At 42.7% G+C, this 19,352-nt stretch overlaps 1 protein-coding gene across 1 annotated transcript in view; it reads right to left on the reverse strand.

Annotated features, from left to right (window-relative positions):
• The window catches only part of BCR (BCR activator of RhoGEF and GTPase), a 107,059-nt gene extending 90,824 nt beyond the window's left edge, over positions 1–16,235 (reverse strand). Inside the window, exon 1 of the mRNA XM_054220019.1 lies at positions 13,986–16,235. Coding sequence (XP_054075994.1) covers positions 13,986–15,498 — 1,513 coding nt within the window. The 5' untranslated portion in view covers positions 15,499–16,235. The remainder of the gene's footprint in view (positions 1–13,985) is intronic.
• Positions 16,236–19,352: the final 3,117 nt, after the last annotated feature.

Raw genomic sequence — 19,352 nt, forward strand, 5'->3', positions numbered from 1 at the left:
CTCCCTCCCCTCCAACACCAACCAAGCAGTTGCTGCTCCAACACAAACATTTTTGGGAAGGATGGATGAGATCCATGGTTAGAGGGGTTTTGTGTTTTGGTTTGGGGAGTTTTTTTGATTTTTTTTTGGTTTTGGCTTGGGGAAAAACACAAAACAAAAAAAAAAACAACACACAGATATAATTCCCTGATCCAGTTCTCAGGGTGAACCTACAAATGAACAGTTGTTGGCACAACTGACAGGGCAGCATGCCACAGCATGAAGCATTATCACCAAAGACAATTTAAGTCAAGACTTAGCCTCAAGGGGCATAATGTGAAAATACTGGAAGACATATACCAATACATGTTGTCAGACAAGGCAGCCCTTGCTTCAAATTTTAAACAAATAATAATTTTTTGAAAAAGTAAAAAGTGGAAAAAACAGAGATCAACACATAAGCAGAACTAGTCACACCAATCACACCCATAGGCAGGCAAATGCAACCCAGATTTTGAACTTAATTATTTAGAGGGGAAACTGAATAAGTTAATAGAAACACAGAATTAAGAAAGAAAAAAAGAATTAGTGGAAGAAAGTATATTCGTTGTAGGAATCAGTGAAAGGGCAAGCCTCCAGCAACAGAATTGAGGGGGTTTTTTTGTCTTGTTTTTTCTTTTTTACAGTATTTTCCTTTAAAAGTTATATATGAATATAAACTCATTTCTAAACATGGAGAAAGTTAAAAGAAGTGTGGTCCAGGAATAATTGGATTCCAGGACATTAGGGCTCACTGAAATTCAGATAAAAGCCTGAGCTTCAGCTCAAGCTGCATACTTCCTCGTTAAAACACTGTTTTTCTTTCAAAGTTCATTTTTCATCCTTTACATGCATTTGAAAAAATACTTGCAAATGACTTGTTTCCTTACACAGAAAAATACAAGCACAAAACATCCAACTACCAAGTACTATTAAACAAGCCTATTTGCAACATGCATCAGCCCTACACGGCAAGTGCCCATTAATCGGAAAAACAGTTTTAGCATCAGAATGTTTCCTTAAACAGCTGTTGATCTAATTACAAGAAAAATCTTGTTACAAAGTTTAGGTGGAACTTTATAAGGGTGCTTGATCTTTGCATCAGTGCATATTTGCACATACATTGAAACCAGTCTGAAACACATATACAGAATAGAAGATTTAAGTTCAAGAATTCTTCTTCTTCAGGTTTTTATTTGCACACATATATTCAGAACATATTTACATAACAGATAATCAAGCTGTCTTCCTTGGTTTAAGAGGAGCCACTGAGATTTCACACAAGTACTGAAATTGAGAACAGGCACTAACTGGAAAGATGTGTAACCCTTTATCTGCAGTATGAATTTTATTATGTTTACATATTGAACATAAAACAGAGCAGAGCTTAGATCACATTAGTATGTATTTCAGTTTGACCAGACGGTGAGACCACAACAAATTATGTATAGGTCAGTGCTCAAGCCTGAATAAATTTGGGGTAGTCAAGGTCAGGGCTAGGGCATATTTGCTGAACACAAGCATGACAGGTCAGTCACAATCCAACAGCTAAGATCACACCATGGTGTAACAGAACATAAGTGCTACAGACAATCACCCAGCTGAAAAGAAGGCATCTTCTGTTGTCTCCGATACTCTAAAAACATAACAGAGATATTTTTCTCCCCATGCATACTAAAAAAATAACCTACCTAACCAAAACTCATTTTGACAGAGTCTTACCTCAGAGGACTGGACAAACTGAAAAAAGCATATCTGATGTTTTGATGCAAACACTATTTTGTCATTTTCTCTTGCCTTTTTGCCTCTTAAGATGGCAGAGGCAGAGTGGCGCTAAAAGAATTATTAAATAAAGTAAAAATGCTTTTCCAAACTGCATTAGTGTTTCCATAGCACCCATCCAGGAGACATAGCAGATGCATATGGACAGCTAACACAGTTCTTTAAAAGGCAAGAGAAACTTTAAAACAGAACTACATTTTTGAACTGCCTCCCCAGTATAGCTCACAGACAGCTCTCAACCACATCTGCAGTATTGTTACTGAAACTGGACAGCATAAGCTGCACGCATGTAAGTTTTAAAACATTTATAACACAGGCCTGTGAAAATCCTATCAGCTCTTTTGAAGCCAAAGATCAAGCCCACACTTCAAAATAAAGATAACTTGGGAAATTCTGGTTCAGGTAGTTATATAGAAACATACAGCTAGTGCTGTGGAGTTTCAGTCACTGCAAAACAGTCACTAGAAATTCCCTGACATCAGCAAGTCCTGCATCAAGACTTTCCTGAGATACTGTTACAGCTCTCAAGAGCAGCCATTGGTGTATCCAGCTGTTAGATAAAACAAAAACAATAGCCCTAGTTAAAAAAAATCAAAATTAATTAAGGTCTCTCATTCCTTCCTTGCTAGTTATTCCAAACTCTACCTCTTTTCCATCAGGATAATATTTTTTCCTGGTGGGAACTCTGACCCTTTTAGCAATACAAAAAAACTCTGGTAACAGCAAGTTGACTTCAGCTCTGTAACTGCATGGCAAGAATTTGTATTCTTACCACCTTACCAGGTGGTTTTTACTGGAGTTGTCTTTCACTGCCCACTCCCCTGGATGTACTCAAGGGGCTCCCTTTGAAGCTGAGTTCAGTGCACCAGTACCTGCCTGCCCTCCACAGCACAGGTATAGGCACCACCTTCTTAAAGAACAGCCAGTTCTTTACTTATCTCAGGGAGTGCTATATTTTCTCCTCTGCTGGGGTCAGCATTATCTCACCCATTCACCTCCCTGGTGGAATGTTTCAGTACAATGCAGAATTTTTCAGTGGTGAGAGACACTGAACACAAACAGGAGTATAAAGATAAAATCAACGTCAAATTGCAGACACTGTCATGGAGGTCTTAAGCTAATAGCGGGGAGTACTAAAAGAAACATCGTGATACTATCAACCATCTACTAAAACTTTATTTAAAAGATGCACAGATGTGGTGCTTCGGGATATGGTTTAGTGGTGGACTTGGCAGTGCTACTTAGTTAGTAGTGCTATCAGTTGGACTCAACGATTTTAAAGGCCCTTTCCAACCTAAATGATTCTATGATTCTAATCTAACACTGAAGTAGAGAGCGATCAGCATCAACCTGAAGTTTCTGATACAGTTTCATGGTAACCAGTACTCCAGTAGCTCCAAATATTTAGTTTACTATGACCATCAGTTTACTAATATAAAGTTATTTCACTCGGTGCACACGGAAGTTGCAAAATCAATTTGGATTAGAAAGGGTCAAAGTGATGCATAAATCCTATGTATATATTTTTATACAGAGCAGCGTGGTTTCTCAACAACTTAAAGGCTTAATAGGTTTGCATAAGTGCTCAGCTCTGCTTAGGAGGACCTTCAAGAAATTCAGCAAATCAAATTGAGGAAGTGCCTCTCCGGAGACTAAATGGCTGCAGTGACAGGTCTGCATTCTCTGGGCTATGTGTTCAAACACCACTCAGGAACACAAGAAAGTAGAAAATAATTTTCTTCAATATGCCCTGATCTAAATTTATCAGATATTTATCAGTGCTCCTGCACCCACATGAAACAGAACCCAGCCCTCACCTGAATGACAAGAGCATCAGACCATGTAAACAATCTCAAAATTGCAATCAGCCTCTCATTACTGTCATTCAGTACAGATCAATTCAAGAAGGCAGCCAGGCCTGTAGCTCAATACTACACCTGAAATACCAAAGGAAAAACAGTGAATCTTCTTGATCACTATCATCAGAAAAGAGCATGGGGACCATCAGTCAGGTCTGCCAAAGGCCCTTATGCTGGAAAAAACTGAACTGTTGCATAAGTGTAAGATAGCAAGTGGTTCCCAGGCTCCCTGTTGAAGGGAACACATGCTGGCTCTTCTGAAGATACTTGAGGACTAAATACATAGTGTTTAGTCCTTTCTCCCACACCATACCCTTCCATCTGATCAGATACATGCTCATCATGCAGTTCTGCTAGCAACATCTGCCTTCTGGCAAGCACCACGGGTTTCCTAGGAAAGAGGGCAGCTGCAGACCATGGAACACCCAAAGCAGTTACATGATTTGCAGCATACTTCATTCCTATGGGTAGGTTCCTTAGGAAAGAAGCTAGCAGAGAAAAGGCTGAAAAAAAGCTTCACCCACACAATTATTCAGGCAATTGTGAGGCCCAACATATTGCTTGTGTGAAGTGTGTGAGTTTTCTATCACAGAAGCAGTTCTTGAAGGCTTTTGAGGAGCCTGCTTATGTGAGCTGAGAGATACTTGTTCCAGCAAGTTAGGAAGCCAAGAGCACCTTTGAGACAATACTCTGGACTTGGCTAAAGCACTCTCTTCCTGATATCCACCTACCCCATATCAGGCGCTATGGATGACCAATATTAGACTAGACAAGTGGTATATGTCCCAAGGCCGAAGAATGTATTTTCATCAAGACTACAGCTTCTCAGATTTTTCCCCTCTTTGCAATTCAGATTTCACTCATCATCAGTAAAACAAGGAACAGACTGTAAGACGTGCTCTTCGCTGCAGTCACTGATGTGGTGCAGGCTGCACACCACCTATACATGGCACCTTTAATCACAGCTAAGCACTGGGCTTGATATCCACCACAATTAGGCTTAGACAGAAGAACTGCAATAGAAGTTTACAACAGGATGTTCTCTGCTGGCTAATCTACAAATTCAAGTAAGTAATTAGTACAATTAGCACAGATAAATATATCCATCCAAATACCACAATTTCCTCAATGACAATGATAAAACATTGCCAGATTGAGGCATTACTATGTCGTCTTAGAGCGATGACAATGATTTCACCCCTATCAGACTGAGAGTTCCAATGACCACCTCAGGAGAATGTAGAGCAAAAAGACACCCAGCGAAGGGAAGGGAATTCTCACACTCAAACATTCAACCTAGAAGGATTCAAACAAAGAGGTCAGTCTGCAGAAGAGGTAAAGGGCAAGGATGGGGGTAACACACAGACACAGAAACCTTCCAACAGTGATCAATTCACTTTCTCAGCATATTATTTTCTGAAACTTCATGTGGTAATGTCAGCGTTGACCATTACAAAAAAATTTCAGGAACAGATATAGGTTAGCAGGAAGCAAAAATGAAGACTGCTATGAACTGAGGTAGTTAGATGTTTTTCTGTGCCTTGGCTCATACTAAGCATCATAATCTAATCTCTTTTGGGAAGCCCTGAGCCCAGCCAGGCTGACAGGCCACTACTATCTTCCTGGGCAAAGTCATACCATGGTATGTAATTGTAGACTGCAGCAGATACAGTCCTCTGTGTTTGCATGTTACACCTCCCTAGTGACAACAGACCAATCACATTTCCTTTTTAGCAGCTCAGGCACGTTTGAAGCCTGATGCTCCAGGGAATGAGGTATTTTTCTTCAGAACAGATTATTCTAGGAAGTGGCTGGCCCATTTTAAAAGAACACACAGATGTGACTATAGGTAACTGATGGCTTTGTTGGGTTTTTGTGGCTTTTTGTGTGGGTTTGTTGTTTGGGGTTTTGAGGGGTTTTGTTTTTGGGGATTTTTTGTTTGTTTGTTTTTAACTCTCCTAACAACTAGCGCGTGCTCCAGCCTCACCCATATTGTGGGTTCAAAAATGGGCACTCCTTACCTAGCTTTGCAGCCAAGGGAGTATATAATTTCTGATAACATAATAGCTGGCACATATCCCACCAGAGAAGTAGCTGCATTTCAGTGTTGAGTGTAGAATATTCTAAAGCCCTTAAGAAGAAGTAAACAGACATATCGAGCCAAGGCTGCACAGTGCACTTCACACATCAAGAACAGGTCACAAACACAGAGCAGCGGCTGAGTACAAACACGCAAGCTGCTCACTATTAAGTAACTACTGCAAAAGCTGGCTTCTTAGATTTCAGGTAATACTGTGTGATCCACAGCAGCCTGCTACAGTTGTTACTATCCTGTTGTCACAGACCAATCTGCAAGTAATTTGGGGCTTTTGGATACTTCACAGTGAGACCTAACCTGTGCAGAAGGTTCAACGGAGGATGGCTTTTTTTTATATATTATTTTTAAAAGAGGGAAGGTTGTGGTGTACTTATTCTCCCCAGAAAAGAATTCCTTCCTCCACAAATAAAAAAAACAACCCAGAAGCAACAAGGATCAGTGAAATGACTACAAATAACAAAATAACAGAAGACAACAACTAGGCAAAGGGCCTGCAATACAAACAGACACAATTAAGTAGTATAAACCAACAGACTGAACTTTGCTAATTCACTCTTCCTACAGGGCAATCATTGTGTATTCTCACACACATACTCCTCGTATTCACATAGCCATGAGCAAATAACTCAGCTCCAGCCACCACATTTGGGCAGAGCTTTCTCTGAAACAGAGATTCCAATTACATTTGCAATAATCTTATTACTACATCAGCCATAACCTGTTTAAGAAAGGGTCTGAAAGATACCATTTTGGCAGCTGGGAAGAAGACAAAAGGGAGACATGCTTTTGTTATTTTAGTAACAGGAAGATTTGCAAACTACAACCAGATTTTGTGACAGAAATATACCACGCTGTTCCTACTGTTTAAAACACACACAGCACAACCCAAAACAAGTTTAGAGAAGTTACAGATTTGTAAAACTGCCTCAGCAGTAAGACAGACCAATGTTCAATGATTTACTTACCGTTTATGGTTGCTTTCTCATCACATGTAATTTAAAGATATGATCAGGAGGCAATCCACTTTGTTATCAGTGAGCTGGCCAAAACCTGCTTTGTAACTTAAGACACTCAAATTGTTGTTTTGGAAGTACTTTATTCACATGCAGTTCACCCAAACTAATCTATGCCAGCATTTCTGTTGTCACTTGCAGTCTACCCCTCTATCTGCACCGCAAAGTTGACATTAAATCTGTACCAGAACACCATTTCTTTTCCTACATGTGCCAGCATGAGATTACTAAAGTCAATGACATTTCACCAGGGAAAGAACAGGATCAGGTCCTTATTGTTCTTTCCATGCTTATCTGACTGGGCAGAACAAATCAAAGAGGAGACAGTCAAAAAAAACCTGCTAGCCTTGGTTTCTCTAGGGGAAAGCAAGCTCCAGATAAGCTCTGCCTCCAATCAACAGTCTGATTTTCATGAACAGCAATATGCTTCCCTTGGTAATTGAAATGGAACAATTCTCCTCAAACAGCTTGCCAAGTCTCACCTCATTAACCTTTATGGACTGACCTCCAAAATTCCTTGAAGCTGAAATACATGTCCCCCTTGCCTCTGCACGATAACTGTTTATCCCTGAGAGGTTGGGGAGAAAGGGAGGGCGTTAGAGAGAGAACTGCTAAACATGCTAGAACTGGAAGATAGGTACCTGTTTCCAGGCTATTACTGGGGCCCAAACCTTCACAGGCTTCTGCCTACTCTGCTGGCCCATCTTTCAGACAACCTGCAAAGCCAAACTTGGATTACAGATTATCCTCCCCCCCCCAACACTTCTTTTAAGAGTCAGTATCATTAGCTATAGCATGCTGCCCAGTGTTCAAACAAGCATTTCCTAGCCCACACTTGATGGTTTAGCAAATTTTCTTACTAAAGCTTATTTCCCGCCCCAGCCCCCAAGTCTGTTACTCAGGATGCCTACTCCCCATTCCAACCCAAGTCATTTACTACCTTTGCTCACACCTCATGAAACTTTCTGGTAGCAGTGAAAAGCAAGCTGTCAATGAAGGAGCAACTGAACACAGTACTTAGCATTTTATACAAACATCCAAACCAAAGGTAAAAGATGAACGGAAGCACTTCGGAAAGGTGGTAGAACAATTAATTCCACAAATTAGTAGACTCCTAGCTTTCTTTATCTCCATGTTAGCTTCAGAGGGCATAACTGCAAGAATCAAGAGTACAACATTCCAGTTCTGCACCTCTGGAAGTCTGTACATAGGATCATGTATACTTATACTTAATAGTGAAAATCTTCCAGGTTAAAACCACACATTTGGGCAACTGCTTTGCTAGAGATGAGAAAACAGAGACCAAAGCACCCCATTCCCCAACACATTTCACTGCTTGAAAGTCCACCACCTACATGCACAAGTAAATCACTTCATAAGCCACGGTCAGTGCTTATAGCAAGATAAAGACAGACCCGTCTTTCTGCCCATGTTTGCCTATTCCTCCACACTGCAACTAGTTTCACTCCACCAGCCCAGTCCCTTCGTTAGTTCCAAACCCTATCCAATTCTATTGATGCTCATCCCCATCCTCAGCTCTTTACTCCCTTGCTCACCTTTGGTTCTGTAACGGAAAAAAAGCTGAAAAGCCTTCACATCAAGAAAATGAAGCCAGTGCAAAAAAGTTCCAAGACATCAGGTTTTTCCACTCCTCCTTTCTCTTCTTTTTCCTTCAGCCACCTAGAAAGAAGCCTCCATCTCAGATGAGGTAGTGCAGTGGGGCAGGCAGTAAGCCCATGGATGCTCCCAACTCTCCCTGCCACTTCTCAGGGCAGGACCACAATTTTCTTCAAAACAGCAACCTCTCCGTGTTCTTTCCTCTGAAACCATTTGGGCAGAGGCTGACAACTGTGAAGCAGAATGGATGCACATTTCGTACACACACACACACCAGTTCAACTGCTTTGACCATAAACCAGTGCTGTTTCAGTACTTTGAACAGAGTCAGCAAGGACCATACAAGCAGCTAACTGAGCCACAGTCCTATTATTGTGGTTCCAATTGCCCACACATTTCCTGCTCAAATGAAAGGCATTATCATCTTCTTGTGTTGCATTCACTGCAATGCTTTAGACTCTAGCCCCTGGTTCTCTGAAATCACCATGCTGAAATCACCTAGGTCCCACTGTTTTGGCATACATTGTAGTCTGTGGTCGTCACAGTACTGATGCTGCATGGATATCCAAATGGCTCTGTTGCAGCTTGGTCCCAGCCTTGAGTTCCTCTAACATTCCCATACTTTAAGTGTGCACTGGTATTATATGTCACCTGCCCAGCCACAGATCACTGCCTCATGCAGCGATGGCAGTTGCGCAAAAGTGGGCTCATCTCTACTGCCAGACAGACCACTTTTAAGCTGTTGGTAATTATGCAGGGATGACATGCAGCTTTCTACCTAACCCACTACTTGCAGAATTCATAGCTCTCTGTCTACTTACTCCACAGGACAGCCATGTCTCAGTCATGGACCATGAAAATGAGTTTCACACAAACAGACCAGGCGACATGAGCACTCTCCACGGCTTCCCATTATCAGGCAACTACTATCTGGATTGGTTTACACTCTCATTTCAAGGGCAGGTGCTTTGTGATTGGAGAAGAACCTGAATGTTGGGGTGGGAGAAACTCCATCATCAGCATGAGCCTAAGAAAAGCAAAAATAAAATCTATCTGCATGGCAGTACTTATGGTAGGCCTGAGGTAAAGGTTAGTAACTGTTTGTGGAAGAAGAAGCAGAACAAACACGACTGCAGAGTCTACTATAATTATTGGGAACATAAAGCAGAAACTCCAAAGATTCCACTAAACTCAGCTGGAGGGAAAGAGAAATCTAGCAGAGAAAGAGAGGGAGCTCTTCACTCCCACAGACTAAGAAGAGGGGAGTGGTAGCACAAGCAGCTTGATAATCTCAACAGCCACTAAATCGCTGGAAAGCAGGGGAGGGGGGGATGGGGTGGGGGGGGGGGGTGTTAAACAGCATCTTGTCATGAGTGCTCCTAGGAAACCCACTGATCATCACAGCAAAGGATTAGATGTGTTTAAAAAGTAATAGCAAAATGAACTAAACAAGCGTCAGAGAAAATTTAAATGTCATTCCTGACCCAACGTAAGTCACAGACTGACAGCAGGACCTGTGGCCAGCAGCCCTTAAAATTAATGAGATCTACACATTATGAAAGTTCCTACGTCTCAAATCCTCAGAAGGAAGAATCACTGCACAGTGGACTGAAGTCTGCCTCAGCTGCTCAAAGGAAAGTTGTGTTTCTAACAGCAGCAAGTGCACTGGGATGTTCCCCCATGAGTCGTCTTTGTACTGCTAAAACATTGCAAAGCACTTTTCAAACTACATCTTGTAAAATCCACAGAATACAATAGTGGGTGGAAGAAGTGCAGAATTAAGAAACTTATCCAAGATCTCAGAACATGCAAGTAATTCAGGAAGGGACCCTTGCAGAAACTGATATAGAACAATGTCCTTCCATGATGACATATTGCATGCTTTTAGGGGCTTTAAAATTAACTAGTGTCAAGGATTACCCTAAAAGCAGAAAATTCAGATGCTTGCCTATCTGCTTAGGCATTTAAGGCATACAAAAACTGAAAAATCTACTGCTCTAAGTAAGTATGCGCTTTAAAATGGCATTCTGCTCAGCTGAGATAACAGGAATTTTGAGTCTTGCAGTTCACATGCACAGGTAAATTCTGCACTCTTTCCTCTGTCTACATCAAACTCACTAAAAACATAGAGAACACTCCATGCTCTTCAGAAAAGGACATTCATCACTCCCACACTTTGTAGAGGCTAAAGTAAGTAAGACTTTACTCCCAGTGGAATTAAATTATGCATCCCCAAACTGATCTTATATTAAGCATTATGGCTGTTGGTAGATTTCTATAGAAAGAGCCTGGCAGAACTCTCTGGAGAGCACTATCAAGTCCTCTCAAGTGAACAGAAATCATTATTGGAGCACCTTTAAGGAAGCAGCTTTACAGGTAAATATTATCCATGTGGACTCCAGATAGAGTTTCCATGGTGTTATGCAGATAGATAAAATGATTTCACACACAGAGCTATGAAAGAGCATGCACTGATTTTATGGAGCAAGCTATAAAGCCAAGCAACAACTCCAGTGTGCTCCTCAATTAACAGACTGTTAATAGTTAAAAAACTGACCCAACTGAGGCCATTGCAAGGCCTCCGCACTGCATAACAGCACTATGCAACTCTCCCCTTGATTATAAGCAGAAACACACAATGGGTGGCTTCTCTTGAGTCTGTCTCTGCAACTAATGTTTAACAGTAGACAGAATTTAAAAAAAAATCCTGCTCTTCCTCTGCAATCATAGTAAAAATACCCAAGCTTTCTTTTTCCTATTCCCACTACAGGAAATTAGTGACACATAATTCATCCTAACATAAGTATCTTTGCTCAGGCTCTATTAAGGACGTTTAATAGAAAGTACAGTTATTACCAAATCTCAACCCCAAAGCTCTCATTCTGCTCCTTGGGAAAAACTGAAAGCCTGCTACCTTGGTCTGATTTAAGGTTATTGATAACCCAAGAACTCAGATTCAAATTTTGGCTTGGATCCCATTCACTTGAGAGTGAGGTGACCTCCTTCTGGTCCTTTTTTGTAATACAAAAGAGGAAATTATCACTTGACTGGGAACTCGAGAAAGAATTTGGACAAAACAGCACATGCCTGCTGGCCAAGCTCAAGATGCACTGGGGCAGCAGATCCAGACAGAAAGTTCACATCACACCTGTCCACACCACTTTCAGCATTACTAAGGCCAGGGTCATGAAAAGCAAAGCCAGCAAGCATACAAAAATCTGAATGCGCAAAGAAGCCAAATACTATTGAACAAATCCCACTCGATGCTAATTAACATTAAGGCTGGCCAGAACCTGCTGTGATTCAAACTTGCACTCTCCGTTCGAGCAAAACTTCACTGAAGCCTGGCAGAACCAGTGACCGAACCACAGGTGCAGGAAAAGCTGGCTGGAACTGTGATCTGCTTTCATACCACGTGGTGATGGAGAACAGTCTGCATCAGAGCATGATAGTTGGGAATGGTAGCCAGCCAGCTAATCACATAGTGACCTCTCATGCCTTTTGTTTGTTTTATGAAAAAGCAGTTCTGCCAATTGGTTTCAGATCAAAATTCTTCCTAATCAGGAAAGAAAGAAACTTTATATAAAATGATACTCAGTAGAAATTAACCAGAAACACAGTCCTCCTGAAAGCATAAGCTTTTTTGGTTAAATAAAAAGTTGCCACCAGCTAATGTGCAAGACAGTAATGATTAGCCATCTGGTGAAGGTTCCTGCTACGCTTGCCATGTTACCCCCTATGCTGAGGAAAGCAGAAGGTGGATCAGTTACATTCTGTCCTTGCCTGCAATTGTGTGGTCCTTAGGAACAAGACACAAAGCTTTCCAGCACAACCAGGAATTGTAACTGTTCTGACTTTTCAACAGACCACCTTCTTTTTTTCTTTTTCTTTTTTTTTTTTTGTATTAAGATCACTGCATCCCAGCTAAATTATTTAAAATAAAAATTATCTATTGCCTTTCTGAAAGTTGAATGTATCATCAAGCTTTATCAACCTTTGTTATTGTTGTCCCTTTGTTTCCTTCTGCAAAAATTGCAACTGCCAGGAGGCTTCCCAGTCATCTACAGAGCATCAGTAAACAAGAACAGAGACAGATGGCTGCAGCTCAGTTTAAACCAGCACAAGATCCAGCCTCTCCCCTGCATTGCAAGTACTACCCATAAGATACAAACACATGTATAGATCCAAACAAGAACGCAGCAGTCCCAGATAGAAAACACATATGTATATACAATCGCATAAGGAAGAAGTCACTGTGAGGACAGGGTGCTGAGGTTTCATGTACAGTGACCATCCATTACAACTGTACAGCCTTCCAATAATACAACAGGATGTCAGGATAGCAGGGGAGAGCTCTCCCTCCATTTTTGCTCCCAAAAGTATTCCTGGCAAAAAACAATCAGCGGGGAAAGTTAAAACCAGGCACCTCCTTCCAGCAAAGTTACTCTTCTGAGAACTAATACACCAAATTCACACAACCTAAGAAAGTGACAACATTTCAAATAGGCCTCTCAATTCACCTACTACTTCAGGAATTCAGTCACATTGACAAATAACATGTTAACCCCTTATTAAAATGACAGATTCAGAAAGACAAAGAAAACCTATAGGATAACTCACAGATTTAGAATTATAGAAGTCTATCAAAATAATCATACTGGTTTTTTTTCATTCCTGGATTTGATTGTTTTTCAATTACTGCTTAGAAGACTACTGGTGTTAGCACAAGATACTGTTTATATTATGTGCCTTGCCTCGCTAAATAGATTCAGATGTCCATGTCCATTCAATAAATCTATCTGAATCAACATAGTTCACTGTTTGCCTCTTCCACCAACTATAAATCCACTGTGATTCCACAGACACACCCGCATGCCTGAACAGCTTCTAGAAGAACGGGTTCAAACGTTGCCCATTCTTCCCCAAACAAAAATTTTGACTCTGCTGAAATTAAACTAACAGCTCTCCCTCGGGGCTTCCTGATATTCCAAGTTCTTCCTTAATGATAGCAGAAAGCTTCAAGAACAGGGTTGCACAATCATCACCTCCAATCAGCTCTAATTGAAGGATGACACGAGACAGAACGAGAAACTAGCACTCCAATTAATACAGACAGGAAAAAACAAGATTGTGGGAGCGGCATCATTATTGGTAAAGCTCCAACAAAACCCTCAGGTTGTAGCATGTTGGCACACTACCACCTCTGAGGTAGAGTTTAACTACTCCTCAGCGCAAGAATACGAGGGAGGGAACGATCTGGTGGTGAATACTGAACAGTATTCACCCTTTTTACCTCAGTGTTCGCATTGAAAATTTAAGAACCAATTAACACGGCACTCTGTTGATCCTCTCAAGAGATGCCTGAATCAACCCTTCCGGGAATCAAATCTGTACTCCTAAAATGAAGCCTGAAGTATATTTCTGCAGAACCTTCCTAAAACAGGACACCTACAAAATAACCACAGACTTCTCACAAGAAACGGTTGCCCCCCTTAGAGCAACTCACCCAGGGTGACCTAGAAAACCTCTCCCATTCATTTCCATGATGCAATTTCCTGCTCCATACTTTAAAAGACTAAACAAAAAGTTGGTACACACCTGTATCCCCGTGGAAGCAGCTGTCCTGGTGACATCTCCCAGAAGGCAAATCTCCATCACTTGGCCAGATCTGTCCTGTTTTTCGTACACCCACAATAGTAGCCTCAGACACAATGACCTGCTGCTGCCTGTGCCGTTTTTGAGACTGGGGGGTTGGTGGACTGCTACTGTCAAAGGACTGCTGAGAGTTCTGTGAGGGAGAACGGCTTTTATCCCGATACATGCGGTAAGTGGTAGGGCTAGGAGAGACGTGGCTGGACTGCCCTGAAGAGAAGTCTTCCTCACTGGAGGTAAGGTTCTCATTAGAACTACAATCAGGAGTATATCCTCCTCCAATATCTTCAAAACTCCTGGGGGAATAAGATCTCCTGGGCCACGTTAGATGTTTTTCCTGGTCAGTCATGCCCTGATTTCGCAGAATAGGTCCTTTCCCTTCTCCTTCCCCCATAATTCCACCAACATAGATACTTTGATAGGGTTGAAAGTCCATGGGTTGCCAAGGTGAGCGGTTGCTGCCATTGGCATTAATCAAGTTATCTTTGAGAAACCTGGGGTTCAGTTCAGCATCCTCATATTCTCCATCATAGCCAAAGTTGCTCTCCGAGGACCTTCCCCTGTAAGCAGGCCTCTGGAACTCACTGAAGCTGGGTACCATGTTAGAAGGCAGGGAATGTAAAGACTTTTTGCGTTCCATTTGCATGGCCTGGCTACCAAGGGAGCTTATTTTATCAGAAACATCTTTATCGTTGACCTTTACTAGACCCTTCTCATGATGATACTCCATATTCACATAAAAGGGCTTTTCAACAACATCCTTGTTATCCCCAGAAGAATGTGAATTAACCTTTTTAATCCTCTCAAAATTAGACCTTAGGGCTGCCACGCTGGTGCTGTTCCCTCTCTCCTTAGAAATAGGTTCAAACGATCCCTCCTTCTCAGCAGATCCCACTAGCCTGCGAGTGGAAGCTGATCTGTGTTTTGAAGGAGAGCCATCTGTATCACAGCGATTCTCCATATCTTCTACAACTCTCTTCAGTTTCTCTTCACCATAGTACTTACACCTGTCCTGCTCTCCCTCTCCATGATGGGGGCTGTCCAAAGGCGACAGGTCTGACCCATCACTCTGGGTAGACAGCTTCCGCAGAGAGGGTATCCTGGGTTTGAACTTTTCCTCCCCATGGTGTGACTTGCTTTTTTCATATTCGTCTTGGTCAGCGGACTGGTGATGCAGGTCTTGGATCTGCTGCTCTGCACCCCCTTCAGGCAACTGAGAAGCACGTTTAAAACCCCATCTCTGCCTATCATAGCTTTTTTTTTCCTTTGCCAGAAGAGTCTGCAGGTAAATCATGCGGAACCTCTCCTTGTTGACCTCCATCTCCAGTCTCCGAATAGATGCTTTGCACATCTCCAGCTCCTGTTCAATGTCTCCCACAGATTTCAGCTCCATTTTAGGAGGCTCAGAGTCTGCAAATTGTGCTTTCCAAGCCTCCACAAACCCCACAGGGTCCACCATTTTGCATACAGGAGTAAGTGGAGAATAGGGGAAGGAGGCTGGAGAGAGATAGGTGGAGAGAATAAACCAACCGGATCTCACATGTAGAAGCAGAAACAGCTCCGGCAGGGTCAACTCAATGCGTCTCTTTCACGGTCCATGCAGGGAAACTGGGAGGCAAACGGCAATCCTCGGAGCAGTCTCTCCTCCCCGTCTCCTTCAGCTTTTGCCGGTCCCAGCCCCCCGTACACTCGCTACCCTCTCCCCGGCATGACTGATCTTTTGCTAGCGAACAACAATGCTCCCACCCCGGCGATCCCAGAGCACTTCAAAGTGGGTGGACAAAGGAACAGGCTCGGGGCGGGGGAAGGAAGGCAAATATCGCCCCCCATCCACCCACCCACCCACCTCCTGCCGCTGCCCTCCTGGGCACGGTCCTCAGTGCAGCCACGCTCGGGAGTCCTCCGCTCCGTCCTCCCCTCGCCAGCCCCCGTGTTGTGCTTTCTCTTTCTCTCTCCTCCTTTCCCCCTGCCCCTTTCCCTGTCTCCTCCTCCCGGCTATTGTGCTGTCCTCCGGGCGCACACGCTCTCCGGAGCCTCCGCGCCAGAGCAGCGAGGCGGCAGCGGGTCCCGCGGCGGGCTCTGCCACTACCCCCAGGTGCCCGAGCGCCCCGCGGCCCCGCGGGAGCCCCCTCGGCGCGGCGGCGGCTTCCCGCGGCCGCCCATCGCAGCCCGGCTCTGACGGCGGCGCCCCGAATCGCAGCGCTGCGGAAGGGGAGGAGAGGGAAAGAGCCAGGCGCGGCGATTGACACGGCGCTGGGGCCTCTTAAAGGGGCAGCCCGGCCGGCTGAGGGAGGCCGGGCCCGCGGGACCCCGCCGGGCTTGGAGAGGGGGGGTGGGGGCCCTGGCCCTGCGCTTTCCCCACGGCGCCCTCGGAGGCAGCTGCCGGTGAGACAAAGGCAGAGATCTGCAAACCCGTGTGCCCGCACGGCTGCTCATGCTTGGCAGCCAGAGGCCTGAACGTTACCATAGACAGACACGAACGTGCCTAAGCCTGGGCAAGAACATATCCTACACATATCCCTGTGTGCACAGGAGGTATCCGTTCCTGTCCATACGTCCACACCCTCATATATTACGTATAAACACCAGCATGTCTCTGCGCTCTCTCATGTGTTCACAGCAATGCTCTCCCCCCGCCCCAGGCACTGATGCAGCTCACCTTCAAAGGTCACGTTTCCCCCCACTAATGGTAAGCACTGTCATTCAGTGGCTTGTCATTCACTCAATCCTTCCTTCCTTGCCAATAAATGACAAGCTAAATTCTGAGATGGGAAACTGGTGCTCCAAAATCACTATAGTACTAACAATAAAGGCTGCTTTGTTCAGACATTAGTCTCACTTTTGTCCTGTATATTATCCTAGCCCAAATAACTCAGAGTTCCACTCTTCAGCTCTGGGTGAAGGGTGGCAAATGATTTAAGCAAAACTCTGGCTGCCGAGTATTACTCCTCTGAAATCACAGTCCCTGATCTTGCTTAAGCCCTGTGTCCTTTCCATGTACTAATTCAACCTCTGAAATTGTGGTAACAAATACATCTCAAGGTCCATCCTGCCTGTTTGGATGATAGGAAAAAGTGAGATATATATGCCTCGTATTCCCCACAAACCTCTTCTTTCACATTTGCAGTGAGGTATATCTTTTCTGGTGTGTGTTACTAGAATAGAGGGTGGAATATAGCCCCAACAAGAACTAATAAAATCTCACAGGTTTTAATTTGTGCTAATAAAAAGCACAAGTCCACAGGTGTAGCTCTCTTACCTTTGAAATATGTAATGTTTCATAATCCATTAAAGAGTTTTTCTCTTCATGCTTTTTTATATGCCAAACAAAATATTTTTTGATATTTTCAGACATATCACAAATGTCTACTCAGGTATTCAGTTCTGCATAGCTCACCCCTCTTGGTTTTTGTTTCCTGGCTTTAACATCTTTTCCTGCACTTGTTTCCTCAGCTTTTACATATAACAAGCATTGGCTGACCTATATGGAAAACAGATTATAATCTAAATCATAATAAAATCTATACGTTTAGTAAATACCTCTATAAATCTTTCAAGGAATCTCAATCTTTCACAGAAATAAAATAAGTTGTCTTTTCACCATTGATACGGTTTGTTATTTGCTTCAGTGCCAGTTTGAACAACGCAATTCTGACATGCAATGTATTTCTAGTAATATGAAGTTTAAGACTGTATCGGCACGGTTATAATAGTGACAGGTATGTTACATCATAGGGATACGTTCTGGAATCATACAGTACTTTTACTGAAGTCTCATAGTTCTGATGTCTAGAGTTTTTTGCATTTGGGTGCACTTTTCTGACATTTGTGCCCTTTCTGGAGGAAGTAAGAATTCTGATGACTCAGAAGAGGGATTTCTGTATTGACACTTTTAGTGACTAATACTATTAAACAACTGCACTTTCTTTATCTATTGAGGTACTACACCAGAAATTCCAGTGGGAATCTCTGAATTTTTGGTGATACTTTATGCATTCAAATGAGTATTATTTTAATAGGATACAAAATTTCATTAAGGCTATGGTGGCAGACACTGTGATTTGAGACTGAGAATCCTGTAACGAAGGGTCTAAACTACAGACTGGCTGCCCAGCACATACCCTCTGCTGGCCTGCCAGAGATTGCAAAGCGCTTCTCTGCCCAAATGGAACTAGTGCTACAGTGACCACAGTGCTCCCTCTGGTGGGAAAGAGGAGCCAGCCGGCTTGGTCTGAAAAGCTCTTGAGTTGTCACTTACGAACGGTTTTTCAGCATCATCCCACATGCGAGAAGCAGAGGTTTTGTAAGAAGAAAAAAAAAATTAGTAGCACAAAAGCAGAGGGGTGGTTTTTTTTTTTCAAAGAGAAATAAAACATGATTTCTGATTAATCTGTGGCTGAAACTAAGAAACCATATTTTTGTAGCACAAAGCAGCACCCAGTGGTAGAGTTTGATGAGGCCAGTAAGCCTTGAGAAGTCCCATGCAGACTAAACCATTCTATGAACCCAGAAAAATTGGAACTCCCTGTCTTAGAATTCAGAAAATGGCAATTGCTTGCTGTGAGAACAACCTTGCGGCCAAAAATACAAGAAACTGATCAACCATCTCCACTACCAAATGCAGATTTCTGCTACAACTTCAACTTCAACTTGCCAAACACTTAATTTTAACTCACATGCTCAGAGACTGTGATACACAGAGGAGTTTACAGCATTCACTCACCAGTGCATTATATTGTACTCCCTAGAACGACCTCTAACTATTGATGAAAGCCTGAAAAGACACAGAGGGGACATATTTATTCATGAAGAATGGACTCCAGTCGTACCACAATGAGCTGAGCATGAGCTGGGAACCAACAGGAATGATCTGAATCATATGACCTATAAGAATATAAATAATATCTTAAGTGTCAAATAATCACTCAAAAGGCAGAAAAAACACCACTAAAAATTAAAAGGAAAGGCTTTTATGGTAAGAAATTAACTTTGCCTGACAAGTGATTGCTCCTTAAACGGCTTTTAATCCATTACCAGCTGTTTTGCTCAGATATGCACACTTATTTAAACAGGAACTCATTAACACGATAGCTTCTACTTATTAAGACAAGAAACAGCATAAGTACTTATTTTGAGACATTGATTTTTACAATTGCTCTTTACATTTACTTCAGACTCCGTCTGAATTTCACTTCTCCAATTTCTTAGCTGCAAATTCCACAAGGAAGCTGGCACTGCAGCTGTTGCCATGATCACTGTGAGGGCTTCAACTGCTGTAAAAATTGTGGTTTAGCCTACCTATGTTTAGAGTTA

The sequence above is a fragment of the Rissa tridactyla genome, chromosome 13 (genome assembly GCF_028500815.1).
Source record: "Rissa tridactyla isolate bRisTri1 chromosome 13, bRisTri1.patW.cur.20221130, whole genome shotgun sequence".
Taxonomy (NCBI): domain Eukaryota; kingdom Metazoa; phylum Chordata; class Aves; order Charadriiformes; family Laridae; genus Rissa; species Rissa tridactyla.